Source organism: Eurytemora carolleeae, unplaced genomic scaffold (assembly GCF_000591075.1).
Source record: "Eurytemora carolleeae unplaced genomic scaffold, Eaff_2.0 scaffold513, whole genome shotgun sequence".
Classification (NCBI taxonomy): domain Eukaryota; kingdom Metazoa; phylum Arthropoda; class Copepoda; order Calanoida; family Temoridae; genus Eurytemora; species Eurytemora carolleeae.
In genome coordinates, this window is record NW_019396987.1 from 205,399 (window position 1) to 221,106 (window position 15,708).

General features: G+C 30.4%; 2 protein-coding genes across 3 annotated transcripts in view; one reads left to right on the forward strand and one right to left on the reverse strand.

Annotated features, from left to right (window-relative positions):
- The window catches only part of LOC111710811 (2-iminobutanoate/2-iminopropanoate deaminase), a 10,772-nt gene extending 2,901 nt beyond the window's left edge, over nt 1–7,871 (forward strand). The window contains exons 3-7 of one of the 2 annotated variants that reach the window (XM_023484955.1): nt 709–725; nt 1,647–1,731; nt 2,875–2,924; nt 3,030–3,071; nt 7,358–7,871. In XM_023484955.1, the coding sequence (XP_023340723.1) occupies nt 709–725; nt 1,647–1,731; nt 2,875–2,924; nt 3,030–3,071; nt 7,358–7,441 (278 nt within the window). In that variant the 3' untranslated portion in view covers nt 7,442–7,871. Of the gene's footprint in view, nt 1–708; nt 726–1,646; nt 1,732–2,874; nt 2,925–3,029; nt 3,072–5,091; nt 5,225–7,357 lie in introns of those variants that run through there. The other variant, XM_023484956.1, reaches the window with a different exon arrangement.
- A 7,801-nt stretch (nt 7,872–15,672) lies between these two features.
- Nucleotides 15,673–15,708, reverse strand: part of LOC111710807 (uncharacterized) — a 1,172-nt gene continuing 1,136 nt past the window's right edge. Inside the window, exon 2 of the mRNA XM_023484952.1 lies at nt 15,673–15,704. Within this exon, the coding sequence (XP_023340720.1) occupies nt 15,673–15,704 (32 nt within the window). The remainder of the gene's footprint in view (nt 15,705–15,708) is intronic.

Here is a 15,708-nt window from a genome sequence, read left to right on the forward strand (position 1 = left end):
GGGGGGGTTTGAATGCGATAAGTTATATCTCCATTATGATCGACGAGGCATAATAACTATTTTCTTTAATAATATAATTTAGTATAAATTTCAATCCGGACATGACTTTATCTGAATAAATTCCCAATCTATATCTATCTTTCAAGAAAGTGATTCAGGACGCTTCTTGTTTACTAACCAAGAAGAGTTACTCTCACGCCGTAAACAAAGCAAAGTTTTGCGTCTTTATATACAAACGCAGTTAAGCTAATCACAATACAGGTTTGACCTAGTTATTTACAGGCGTAGCTAGGTTATGTTAATTGGAATGCAAGTTTTGCGTAGCTATTTACAAGCACACTTAGGTTCACAGACAATGTACAACGTAAAATATATAGGTATCTTCAGGTTTACAAATATAGGTTTGCTGCGATATTTGATACATACAAAGCTATCAAACAGCATGTTTACACATAAACATGAAAACAAAGAGAATGGGTCAATTAAAATCTTTTCTTTGTTTACCTGTAAACTTCTTATTTGAAAAAATCAAAACTCGTCTGTATTGTATTTTGACGAGAAAAACTACAAATAAAAATTATTACCATTACCTTTTGACATAGAACATCTAGAATTATGCCACGTTTGTTCTTACCCCGGCTTAAGGACTTTTTTAAACAAAAAACTAAGCAAAAGCCTTTAGAAATTATCATTCTGTTTATGTTTTAGTGCCTGGTGGAACAGTGGTAATTATATTTATAATTATATAATGGAATTGAGTTTTTGTCACAAATTCCAATTTTATAGTACCAAAATCTCAACAACCAAATGATGCATACCTTTCATATTTCAAACTTACATTGTTTGATCCACCAGAATTCATAGTTTGAAATATCTACGGTCTACGATATTTGGTTTTACAGAAATTGAGATTTAAAAATCCGAGTTTGTGGCAAAGACTCAATTCAAGGGACTGTGATCCTCCATGTAAATATTGCAATGCCAGATTCTCAAAGGTATCCTCAAAAGCTTTTTTTTTTCATCAAGTATGAATTAGATATCAATGTTTATAATATTTTAAAAACGATTTTCACTTTTGGCCTTTAAACAAAAATGACTTGCGCGTTTCAATGCATACTGCATAAAAACATCCAGGAATTTTTGGAATTAAACATTTTAAAATCTAAAATACTACAATATCTTTCACATTATTGATCATATAAAGTTTTTAAGAGTACACTCAAAGAAATGTCGAATTTACATCTAACAAAACATCGGAGCCAAACTCAACCTAGCAGCATCAATCTTCAAATTTTGTTGCATGAAAATAATTATTCATCAACATTTGAATCCAGACAAGGATATCCCATTCTTTCTTGATCAGACCAAGGTTTACAAAGTACAGATACAATTACAACATGTCATGCACTCCTTAAATGGAGGGTCACTTGAAATTACGTCTACAGAATTGTGTACTGGTTGTATAGTAAATTTTGCAGGGTTACCCACAAAAGATGAGACTTTGAGACGTCTGTAAAATATTTTTTAGTCTATTTTTTTTAGTCTATTTTTTTAGTTTTTTTTTAGTCCATTTTTTAGTCTATTTTTTTAGTCTATTTTTTTGGTCTTCATTAAAGTCACATATTTTGTGTGTGTTGTGTATATAGACCCAGGCTAAGATGGCTCTCACCAACATAGAAGAGATACTACGCAGTGTAAAAGGAACAATGAACAATATTGTAAAGATAACAGGTATTAAAGGGACAGTACACATAATTTTCATGAAATATATGATATATAAAGTGGTAGGCGATTATATCAATATAATGAAGACGACTTTTTTATTAATGTTTTAATTGTTAACAAGCTTTTTTAGAATCACAAGTTTATACGTAAATAAAGAGTAGAATTTTTTAAACTTTACAGCTCCTCTTTGTTTCCATGTTTTTGTGTATCCATGCGGTTTAAAAGCTTGATATAAATCAAGATTGAAATCAAAAGTCGTCTTCAATATATTAATATTATCGCCTGCCACCGTTTGAAACATGAAATACATATTCATTTGTATTGAGTTCACAGTTTACACTATTCAAAACACTAAACAAAAGTTTCCTGGAAAAGTCTCAACTAATATCTCTATGCTCGAGACTTAGGGGGGACTTCTGGAGAAGAAGTTTCCATCTTTAAATTAGTTTCCATCTTTAAATTAGTTTCCATCTTTAAATTAGTTTTCACCTTTAAATTAGTTTCCATCTTTAAATTAGTTTCCATCTTTAAATTAGTTTCCATCTCTAAATTAGTTTCCATCTTTAAATTAGTTTCCATCTTTAAATTAGTTTCCATTTTAAAATTAGTTTCCACCTTTAAATTAGTTTCCGTCTTTAAATTAGTTTCCATCTTTAAATTAGATTCCATCTTTAAATTGGTTTCCATCTTTAAATTAGTTTCCATCTTTAAATTAGTTTCCATCTTTAAATTAGTTTCCATCTTTTAATTAGTTTCCATCTTTAAACTAGTTTCCATCTTTAAATTAGTTTCCATTTTGAAATTAGTTTCCATCTTTAAATTAGTTTCCATCTTTAAACTAGTTTCCATCTTTAAACTAGTTTCCATCTTTAAATTAGTTTCCATCTTTAAACTAGTTTCCATTTTTAAATTAGTTTCTATTTTTAAATAAGTACATTTTTCACAATCCCTAATTTCTTCTGCTAAAAAATATCAGGAAGTCACTTTTATGAAGAAACTGCATTTTAAAATTATACATTTTAAGATAGAAAAATATGGATGCATATATAATACAAATTGTTGTTTAAATCTTAAAATACATTTATACTGTCCCTTTAAGTTCTGTAAATTAAAGAAGAATTGAATAAAACTATAAAACACTAAATTTAGTTTTAATGGTTGACATTAATGAGTTTGCCGGAGTAAATGATGTCTACAAGGGAATTTCAATAAGTTTTTAATGTTCATATAATTTCAAATGTTTTTCCTGTTTTTGGTTTTCATAACAACCAAATGTAGAGTACACACTCATATTGGAATTCTAGACATTCTTCCAGTCAAACTTCCCAGCCAGAGCAGCTTACCAGGTATACTCTTATATTAGAAATATAATCCCAGCCAGAGCAGCTTACCAGGTATACTCTTATATTAGAAATATAATCCCAGCCAGAGCAGCTTACCCAGGTATACTGTTATATTAGAAATATATTCCCAGCCAGAGCAGCTTACCAGATATACTGTTATATTAGAAATATAATTCCAGCCAGAGCAGCTTACCAGGTATACTGTTATATTAGAAATCCCAGCCAGAGCAGCTTACCAGCTATGCTGTTATATTAGAAATATATTCCCATCCAGAGCAGCTTACCAGGTATACTGTTATAGTAGAAATATATTCCCAGCCAGAGCAGCTAAACAGATATACTATTATACTAGAAATATATTCCCAGCCAGATCAGCTAACCAGATATACTGTTATATTTGAAATATAATCCCAGCCAGATCAGCTAACCAGATATACTGTTATCTATATATAAATTTGGCTTGTTTGTCTGTCTGTTTGTTTGTCTGTTTGTTTGTTTGTATCCAATAAACGTCAAAACGGCTGAACCGATCGGGCCCAAATTTTTTGTGGGACATCTAGGGAGCCCAGGGAAGGTTTATGAATCATCAAAATTTCAAATATTTGTCTCTATCAAAATTCGATCGTCATTAAATTTTTTAAAATTTTGAAAATCCGCGAAATTTTTTGTAAAAATCCGCGAATTATTTTTGTTTAGTTTTACGATGTACACAAAGAGAACATGTTTACAATTAATTTAGAAGATGGGCGCGAAGCGCCCTCTAAGGCTAGAAAGAAGGGCGCGAAGCGCCTTGAATTTCTAGTATTAGAAATATAATCCCAGCCAGAGCAGCTTACCAGATATACTGTTATACTAGAAATATAATCCCAGCCAGAGCAGCTTACCAGATATACTGTTATATTAGAAATATAATCCCAGCCAGAGCAGCTTACCATGTATACTGTTATATTAGAAATATAATCCCAGCCAGAGCAGCTTACCAGGTGTACTGTTATATTAGAAATATAATCCCAGCCAGAGCAGCTTACCAGGTATACTGTTATACTAGAAATATAATCCCAGCCAGAGCAGCTTACCAGGTATACTGTTATATTAGAAATATAATCCCAGCCAGAGCAGCTTACCAGGTGTACTGTTATATTAGAAATATATTCCCAGCCAGAGCAGCTTACCAGGTATACTGTTATATTAGAAATATATTCCCAGTCAGAGCAGCTTACCAGGTATACTGTTATATTAGGAATATAATCCCATTTTTACCAATTCACAACGGTACCCTTGCAAATTTTGTCTGATTATTAATGTGGAAGATAACGTCGTTTTCCTAGCTTGAAAATAATTTCTTCTTGGGTTTCTTGTAGTGGAAATGTACATGTTAATTTAGTCGAGAAACTACTATTACAAGTAATAGGTTTCAAAATTATGGATTTGGGCCTATCTCTATACTTGATCAGACCAAGCTTTTAAGAGTACCGTTGTTACTCTAATATGCCTATCTATAAATGCAGACAGACATGCAGACAGACAGGCAGACAGACAGGCAGACAGACAGACAGGCAGACAGACATGCATACAGACAGGCAGAAAGACTCTTAAACTGGCTGAAAACGTTCTGTCAAGTCTAGCGGAGATGTGCTCAAGCGTAAGTCAGATTTAGATGAGACCTTGGTTTAAACTGCAGATCAGGTCTTCTTGAGATCTCGTTTAAAACGTGCTAAACAGCATTACAAGTTGAGCTAAGAACTTCAAAACGTGCTTAACAGTAGGTCGAACGTTATAAAGAGTAGGTCAGGTAAAGCTGAAATCTTGTCTTAAACGTGCTCAAAAGCAGATCAGGGTTAGTAAGGTTCTTTTTAAAAATGTGCTCAAAAGAAAGCCGAGTTAAACCCTCTTTTAAACCTGCTTTCTTGCTTAACCGACTAATTTACAACTATTTTCACTAATTATCTGCAGCCTTAAACAGAACCGATATTCTAAAATCCTGTCTTTGTTCTAATTCTACTAAATTCTGCAAATATTTTAGGTTTGGTAAATGTAAAATATCAAAATATGATATTTATTCTCAGCTAGTGATTTTGGACGAACAATAGTATGCATATAGAGAAGAGCGCTAATCTAATTAATTGTTAGTATTTGCCCTTCATTCTGCTAATCCAGATCACTCTCCCTCTTCCTATAATGACCCGCCCCAATATCACACTGCCCCTTCCCTCTTCTTATCATGTTCGTCCCATAATAAGATTAAATATCTAAAGAGTTTCAGATCGTCTTTACAGTCTTACGTTTAATGAGCAGCCCTGTATATTTACGAACTAAACGGGCTTGTGATGCCCTCCTCTTTCCTTGTCTTATCTCTTATAATTTGAAAATATCAACTTATCTGAAAAAAGCTAACACTGATTTTATATCTGAAAGGAACTGAGTTCTTGCAACAAACTCTTATTTTTTAATCTCTATATCTGTGCAACCCGATGTTGTAGACCTTTGATATATCAAACTATGAATTCTGTTGGATCAAATAGTTTTAAATTGGGTTGTGAAGATATTATGGATTAGTAAATGAAAGTTTTTAACTCAGTTCCTTGTAATGACCAAAAAAATTGGGTTTAAAAATGAAGCTTTTAAGACATTCTTTTTAAATATCTAAATGAATATATTTCAGGATATATCTTCAATATAGTTATAAAACGTTTCCTCAATGCATATCATCAATATTATGCCTAAATATAAATTATGCAAAGAAAACCCATTATTTTGAATAAAAATAAAATTTTAAATTTCTGTTTCTTTAGATATTTGTAAACCATTTTTAATGTGCGAAATATGTTCAATGTTCATCGATACATATTACATATATTATAAAAAGAGTGTCATAAAATTTTTTTTGAATAGTTGATCTACAAAAATTCATAATTTGATATATCTATATGCCTTTAAATAGTCCAAAGTATTGTAATATTTCAGAATTTAATGGTTTTCACTGAAGTTAATAGTTTTGAATAAATAGAGATATCGCCTCCAATTCTATTATCTTAAAACAAACAGATTGCAAAGATTTAGGAATGAAAAAAATTTAATTAAAAGTAAAGAGTTTTATGATTATTATTTTTAAGAGTTCTTAAAAGTTTTTTTTATGACCATCTCAAGTTTTTTGTCAACAATTTTTAAATTGTGGAAGACGATGCCTGGCCGTGTTAAACAAGTTCCACAAGATTCAACAGAATGAGATAGAACAGATACGGGGCATAGTACTGAAAAACATCTACACGTGTGATATCGATATTGACTCTAGTTCTGAACCCTATAGTAATAAGTTATAAGAAATATCTATACTGGAAGTTATTTATGCGTTTTTATAAATAATTTATAAAAAATTATTTCATACACAATATTTTTCAACTTTTTTCAGTTTAAATATACTGCATACATTCTTTTATATAAAACATGTTTTTTGGTATACAACAATTTTCACTGAATAACGCTAATCTAAAAACTTATTTATTCATGTCCATGTTAAAACCAATTATTTACAAAGAAATGGCATTCGCTCTCAGAAAACTTAGAATCGATCACAGGTGTCCCAATAAACATGGGAATTAAGTGACGACTTTTCTATCGTCTTTGATCCATGTGTCCTTTTTTCATGAACACAATTATTGTAGTATTCCAGCTTAAACATATAATATCGAAAATGCCTGGTCTTAAGATATTTAAACTCTGGTCTACATTTTACCGACTTTTGACCAACATTACCGACCCATGATTCCCCCAACAGAGGGACATTAAGTCAGTTTACATCCCTTGGGACAATAAAGTAAAATAACGACCCGCTCTGCGAAGTTTTCTTTAAAAAATTCGCACATTTTCATCTCAACAGACGATAAAATTGTGTACAACTACTTTTTCAGGAAATAAAAAGGAATCTTTGCTACAAACTCAAATATTCAAACCCCTATGTCTTTGGAACCTGATGTTGTAAACCTCTGATATTTCAAGCTCAGCATTTTTGATCTAACAGAATTCATAGCTTGAAATATCTAGGGTCTACAACATTTGGTTCCAAAGATAAAGAGATTAGAAAATCAGAGTTTGTGGCAAAGACGCAATACCTTTACTTAACCACAGGATCCCTCATTAAATCTTGCCATCAAAATATCCCTCGCTACGCTTTGTGAGCAAAGTTTGTCTTGAGAATCCAGGAAAATTAAAATTCTCCTAACTCCCCTGTAAAGTAGATGTAAATAATTATTATTTATGCAATAATTCCTTTTCATACTTTTATATTTCAGGTTGCAGCTCTTCCTAAGGGAGCCAGGATCGAAATAGAAGCCATTGCAGTTCTTGGAGATATTGATGATTATGAACTAGCTTAAAAAATTTTAAATGAACAATTTGAATATTAATGTATCTTCAAATGATCTTTTTCTTAATTTTTGATATTCATTGATTAATTTGAAAAATGTGATTTGCGAAGAAACTGATAATTCGCGTCAAACTGTAAATTTTTTATCCGTTTATCTTTGCCCCTTGATGTCATTGACCTTTCATATATAATTGTTCTATAGATCAATGGTTAAAGTTTAAAAATCAGAATTGAGGCAAATTGCCCGAACTCTAATTTCCGAATCCCAATATCTGTGCAAACTGGTACTGTCCAGTCTGGACGATATAGTTTAAAGTCAACCCACCACGTTTTATACAACAGATGTAGCCTGGCAAGATCTCTGTAATGTACAGTTTACTAATAATAGATATTGTTAACCATGTATTTTATCCTTTTCAATAAAGTTTGTAAGAAGAATATCTAAGGTTTTACATGTACACTAGAAAGGTTTAAATACACAAACAATTCATAGAAGGAGAAGATCAAATTTATGCACTGGCACGACTTTGTGACCTTGATAACTTGAAAAGTTTTTGTTTTGTTTTACGCACAAGTATATGACAAGCAATTTCTGTAATTTTTAATAAGTCTTATCGAGAAGAAAAGTTATGAGTAAAGTTATGAGTTAGATTTCAATCTAACGTAAAAGGAACTGAGTTTTGCCACAAACTCATATTTTCTAATCCCTATATCTTTGCGATATAATGGTGTGAACCTTTGATATATCAAACTTAGACAATTTGATCTAACATAATTCATAGTTTGAAATTCAAAGGTCTACGCATCGGGTTGCAAATATATAGGGGCTAGAAAGTCAGAGTTAAGAATGTTTAGAAATGTTTAGTAATGCTTAGTAATGTTTACTTACGTATAGTAATGTTTAGTAATGTTTAGTAATGTCTAGTAATGTTTGGTAATCTCTAGTAATGTTTAGTTATGTCTAGTAATGTTTAGTAATGTTCAGTAATGTTTAGAAATGTCTAGTAATGTTCAGTAATGTTTAGAAATGTTTATATTAATGTTAAGTAATGTTTAGAACTTAGATTTAGAATAATTTGGATAAAACCAGAAATGATAAATCGTTCTCTTAGCCAGAGATAAAGGATTCTTTTACTTTCTACAGATGCAAAGATAAAAACTAAATAAACCCTCTGACATGCAGACACAAGCCTTGATTAATCTATCCTGGAACCTTCATATACAGGATATCCTGGAACCTTCCTTCTCATACACAGGATATCATGGAACCTTTCTCCTCATACATACAGGATATCCTGGAACCTTTCTCCTCATATATACGTAGGATATCCTGAAACCTTTCTTCTCATATAGACAGGATATCATGGAACCTTTCTCCTCATATATACAGGATATCCTGGAACCTTTCTCCTCATATATACAGGATATCCTGGAACCTTTCTCCTCATATATAAAGGATATCCTGGAACCTTTCTCCTCATATAAACGTATAATATACTGAAACCTTTCATCTCATATATACAGGATATCCTGGAACCTTCCTTCTCATTTACTCCTGTATGTATGAAACATTCCAGTAGCAGGTTCTGTAAAGAAGCAGTGGTTCTGTCTAAGTAGCAATGGTTCTGTTTAAGTAGCAATGGTGCCACATGATTAATGTTTGAATAGAATAATTAGTGTAAAATATAAAGGATATATTGTCTCCATAATTTATTAATCAATACAAGCTGTGTCATTTATATTTGAATACATAACATTTCTACATGTTTAGATTGTTAAGCATAATGGTGGGGGTTAAAATATAACCTTTTTTGCGACATATTGCGACACATTATAACTAGTTTTAACTGGCTAAAACATGTTGGACCAAATTAAAGCGTGAAACAAAATGGCCCTATTAAGAAATATTCATATTTTATAACACAAACTGTTACAGTGTACAGTTGTACATTGTGCAATTTTAAGACAGTGTAAAAATAAAGAGGATGAAACTTCAGAGACCTGTTTTTAATTTCAAAATCATTTATTAAGCCCGTGAAAGACCAAAATCAATGCAGAAACCCAAATTCTACATTTTGTTTGTTACATCTTCATAATCATGTATTTGAACTTTTAGATTATGAAAATATTGAAATGAAAAATACCTTTCACAGGAAAATGTGATGCATCTTGATTTTCCCCAATTTTGATGTATAGTTTATATTAATATTGTAAATATTGTTGTATTCAACTAATCGTATACTGTCTCTTTATAATAATAGTCCCCCCTTCTCTACCCTGCTTCTTATATACTTGATGAATTGCTTAAGAAAACACTTATACAGAAATTGAAAATATTTTTGCCAGAAAAAGATAATTAATATAATCGATCTACGTACGTTTATATTCATAAATTTAAATGATAAAATATAACAATTAACTTTGTAATATTGAATTCTATAAACGAATGTCTGTAAAAAAAAAATAGACGTTGAAACCCATAAGCGTTCTATCTAACGTTCATGTCTCGAGAAATTGATAAAAAAAATTTGTGCCAAGTGATAATAAATACGTTCATACCATGTGACCAGAACTCTCACCAATGGCGCACGTGTCTCCATCTGTATCACGTGACCAGTATACTGCACTGTCATTGGTGGGAGTTCTGGTCTCGTGATACGGACGTATTTATTATATTTTCAATTATAGCTAATAAAAATGAAAAATTACTAAATTCAAATAATAATAGAAGCAAACCTAAGTTACTTAGGCTCCTCTAGAGATATTGTCGTTTTCAGATTGGTTGCATTTTTTCTGAATATGATCTATTTAAACCTACTTTTTTTACAGAATTGTATATATATAGATTTTCGTTTAAATTTTACACAGTTTATATCGATTTCTCGAGCCAGGAACATTAGATATAACTGTCAGGGGTCTGGATCAACTCCTAAAATGTTCAGGTTTCAGCCTATGCCTCCTTTAATTTTTCCTTTACAGTCCCTTTAAGGCACTATGGACGTTACTTGCATTTAAAAAGAGAGGCATGTTCGATGTTCAACCGTACCTTTCATAACATCTATCTGAATAACGTAAGGAAGGTATTTTTTTAATCTGAAAACTTGTCGGTATTCTGTCAATTTCCATCACTGTCTCTACATTACGTTTTAAAGACGTTTTAAAAGACTGGCATAATCAAATTTGGGCATACCCGATTTACAACAACGGTACACTTCAAACCTTTATCTGATCAGTAATGAGGAAGAAATTGCTTTTTTTAGCGTAAAACGTGGTTTAGTCTAACAATTTATAGAGTCAAAGAAAAACCACTATTGAAAATAACCAATTTGCATAGTTAAAACTAAAAATAGAAAAACCACCATTTAAAAAATAACCGATTTTTATAAGAGAAATAATGGACACCTCATTCAATGATCATATAAAGCATTTAAAGGTACCAATGTGAATCAGACATTCTTTAAATGTGCATGGTCACTTGAAAGCACGTCTAAAATCCATTGGATAAAGGATTAAATACCAATAATACCCTGTATATAATCAACTTATATCTCATATTGAGTTTTGAGCACTGTTCATATGATACAAATAACCATTGGAAACCAATAAACAGGCCAGAGTCTACTGATGGGCATCTGTTTTGAAACATTTCATTTTTTTAGACTTCACAAGAATCTGAGATGCAAATCCTATTTCAAAATTGCATATATATTAGAAGAGAAGTTTGCTTTCATAGAGTATTGTAAAGGATGAAATCTCCGAAAGAGGATTATAAAATCCGCAAAGGAGTTGGGTTGGATTCTGGACCCAGAGGAGACTCATTCTTCTATAAACTCGTTATTCATATTTACACCTAGAAGCAATTAATGTACTTCTGAAGTATTCTAAATTTTTACTATGATCAAAATGTTCTGAACGATTAGTTTATGTTTTCCGTTTTGAAAAATCGTTTTTGTTAATGTTTAAACGCCAAAAAATGCTAAAAGTCTCAAAACGGACCTCAAAATAATGCCCGTCAGTAGACGCAGAATAAGAAAAATATCAATAATATCGAATATTGTATATATCAGATTATCATAAATATTAGCTTCACACTCTCAATATATTTTACAAATATAATCATGGTTTTTTACCTTAACGAATTTCGAAGTTTTTGATCTAACGTAATTTATAGTTTGAAAAATCTGGGGTCTGCGACATTAGGTTGCTAAGATATAGAGATTGGAGGTTTTGGCTAAATATATTCTATAGACTTGAGTCCAAAACTTGTTTATGATATGGTGTTAATATAAAACACCTGTGTAAATTTTAATGTCAAGCGATTAAGAGACTTTAATTTATTTTAAACAGCTGACTCGGATTTGTATGACGGTTTAAGAAGTTCACTTATCTACCTTTTTAATATCTAGGTATCATTCTTTCTTTCTCTTAATCCATAAATCTAACAAACATACATCATATTAATTTCGGTCCTTTTCCCAGCAAGCTCTCACTTTCGATCCAAATTTGACCAATTAAACATAATTTTTTCTTCTGTTGTTTTTGGTGGTGGATGCATATTTAAGTGAAACATTTAAAAATTGTTGAATTCTAGACACACAGAAATTGAATAAATCTAACCCAATTGTTAGTTTAGAAATTGACACCATGCTCTGCTCCTTGTTAAGTCAAATATCAAGAAGATAAAGTGTTTTTCCTCGAATTTTCCAGTTTTTGCGTCCTAACTCCTACTGCAACATGTAATTAACAGAAAGTGTTGTACAATTATAAGTTATTAAGGCAATCAAATTAACCCCGCGACCACCCGGCCTCACCCACTAATCAACGTCAGTTGACTCAATCAATCCTCGGGAATTATTCACTTTATTTATGAAGGGGCTGGGAGGGGGGGGGGGAGGTTTAGTTATAATCTTCTTTTTAAAATTTTCCACATTTTTTTATTAATCTTTTTTATTGTCCTTGGAAAATCTTAAAGTTTAAGTTAAAATTTTCTTTTTAAAATTTTCCAAATTTTTTTAAAAATCTTTTTTTTTATTCTTTAAAAATTATTTTATAGTTTTGTTCTAAATAGTTGTCTTTGAAACCTTAATCTGATCAATAATGGTTTTTAGGCCGTACAAAAGTGTAATTCTTGTAATTCATCCATTGTTGCTGAAACAAGAAATGCACGAGTCACTTTTGCAGAGTAACCACAAATGAAATTTAACAGTTTTAAAAGCAAAACATAGGAATTTAATTCATTCTTCATTAAAGGGAACCGTTGTGAATCGATTATGCTACTCTATATCAATGAGGGGTTAATCAAAATTTTAATAATTTTCCATCGATTTCTCTCTGTTTGAATCGTTGTGAGTCGGTTTAGATTATGTAGACAGTTTCTTTTTTTAAAGAATTTGAATAAAATTATTTTGTAAAAGAATTAGGAATTGTTATTTCAATGCAAAATTATTAAATATAAATGAGAAGGTGACATAAATCTTAAAATCCATGAAATTCAAGGAATAGAGCTGTTTTTCTACAATTATTAAATCATATTTTTCAGAAAATAATTTTTCAGATATTACTCTAAGGTATGATTATCATACGGGATATCGAATAAATTAAGCATTGATCTCGATATCCACAACATAAACGTGCACAATTAAATAAAAGATGAAGATATATTTCCCATATGGAAAATTGTGTGTAATCCCTTTAACCAGCAAATTTTATTCAAACTGTCAAAGTTAAGAATAAAAGAAACTGGTTCTTAGAGAAAACAAGTTCCAACCGGATTCAAACAATTTTATTATTTATAATACTCTTCTATCATATATAAGAGAAAGAATATTGAAAGGTTTACAATCTTGTTTATATTTGAGATATGTGGCTAATATCAGTAAACATTCCAAATACATCCTTCACATTCTCTTTTCAAGGGAACAAATAGAAAAAAGATATATTTTAGTTATTTACTGTAAGACACTGATGGAATAAATGTGTTCTTTCTTAATGTAATAAATGGATCAGAGCAGTTGATAACTTTTGAATAAACAGCTTTGGTTTAAAAAAGATTAAATATTCTCTCTTCTCTCATTGGATCAATGAGAGATGAAAAAATTATATTTTAAAACCAGAAGAGCTAGAATGTTTCTTGCATTTATTCAAAATGCCCATCATCGACATCGAAAATTTGTTTTGTTGTGAGTTTTAAGTCCTCATTTACAAAAAAAACACGTTTTTTTCGGACAAAATGTTGTTTTCTAACGCGTTAAGACAGATTTGAATTACCCATACATGAAAAAAAAGCACAAACCGCTAAAAGATCCAGATTTCCTAGGAAGTTTAATATTTGCTTAACTGTTAGGTGTAAAGAGGGTTTATGAATATGTTACAGTTGAAGTTTATGCAGTTTGTAAAAATATTAGAACTTTTATTCCCCTGAGATTTGATGATGGGACTTTGAAAACTATTTAATTTCTCTCAAATTTACATACCAACTTTTTATGCATTTCATTACTAATGGCGAACACATTAAACTTTCAAGAGATACAAAGAGTATATTCAAAAGTAGGAAGATCTAGATAAATAGATAAATCGCGCGATATATATATATGTATATATATTTCAGTTTTTAACTTCACATTTTTTATTAAAAAAGAATTATACTAAACATAATGTTTCACGTAGATAGATTCACAGATAGATAGATATTCAATATTAAACGTTAAAAATGAACTGAACAATCGTCACAAACTCTTCTAATCCAACATATATATAATATTTATTATAAATATAATATTTAAAGGTCATTTAAAAAAATCTTAGTCTGATTTAGGTGAAACAGGTTTAGGGATAAAATTTCTATTACGTTGTATCATTTTCCAGAAAGAGTACTGATTAAAAAGTAAATTTTTCCACATGTTTAACTACAGCTCAATTTCCTGTTTTATCTAACAAAAACAGCAACATTTCTCTCATAGGAATAACGTTGAAGACTAGAAAATAAAATTAGAATTAGTACAGCTGAAACATCTAGAGGATCTATCTTACTTGAATATATGATTTATCATTGAAAGAGTAATATTAGATTAGATTAGATTAGATTAGATTAGATTAGAAAGTGTGCCTTTCCAATTAGATAACTCATTCATGACAAGAATTTAATCAAATGGATTCAAAGAATATAATACAGGGTTACCACCACAGGATGAAACTTAAAGCTGGAGTGTTCGCGAAAAATGAAAGGGGGTATATAGGCTTACGGCAAAAAATAATCGCTTTTGATCGCTACTAATCTTACGTTTATCTGTCTATAAGGAGAAAATTGTTAAAATTTACTTATGTTATACTGAAGAACGTAGCGTCCATACAAATTCAAAAACTAGTCATATCACATGTTATATTACATTATACCTTCTCTTTCTGTCAAGTTTGCAGTGGCACGTGGGTTGTTAAAATTTAGCATTGGGAGTTTATTAAGTATTCGAATTTACGTCAAATAAAAGCATGGAACGACAAACAGTGACAAATCCCTGTTTTTTGGGGACACTCTGTTAAATTATTTAAATGATTTTTATCTCTCATGCGCAACCACATTTATGGATAATTGGACGATTTTTTTGACCTTTTAGCATGATTTACATGACGTAATCAATTAATTTTTGAAAAAATTTGATTTAATATATATATTGTAAATGTTTAAAAAAAAATTTCATTAAATCAAATTAATTTATATTAAAAATCCTTAAAATGTTCAAAAATGTCCTTTTGATGAAATCAAATTAATTTCAAATATAAGATTCCCATTAAAATTGAATTAGTAAAAACCTTGTATAATGTATTATATTTAAGAAAAATTCTGATAATTATTTCTGCAGCAGTAATTAGCAAATCAGTTTTTACAGAAACTACAATTAAAAATGATGAGTCTTCAAATAGAAAAATTAGTATATCTTGTTCATTATTGGTCAGACAAAATTTTAAAAGGTGGTCTTGAAATTAGGGCCTTATCGGCACTATTTTATTTTTGTCGAATATATGTCCCTACATGCGTTAACTTTATTTATTGTAGGCATGGTTATTTTGATCCAATGAATATTGAAACATCTAAACCGATTGGACAAACATTTTTACCACTCCCATTACCACATATTTATAAAGATGATCCAGTCAGGATTATCTAATATGGATAATTCATAAAATAAAATCGTGAAAATTGAAATAAAATTTTTCTAAAATATTTTCATTGTTAGGTGAGAAAGATTAGAAAGTTGGAACCTTTATCCTCTCCGCCCCTAA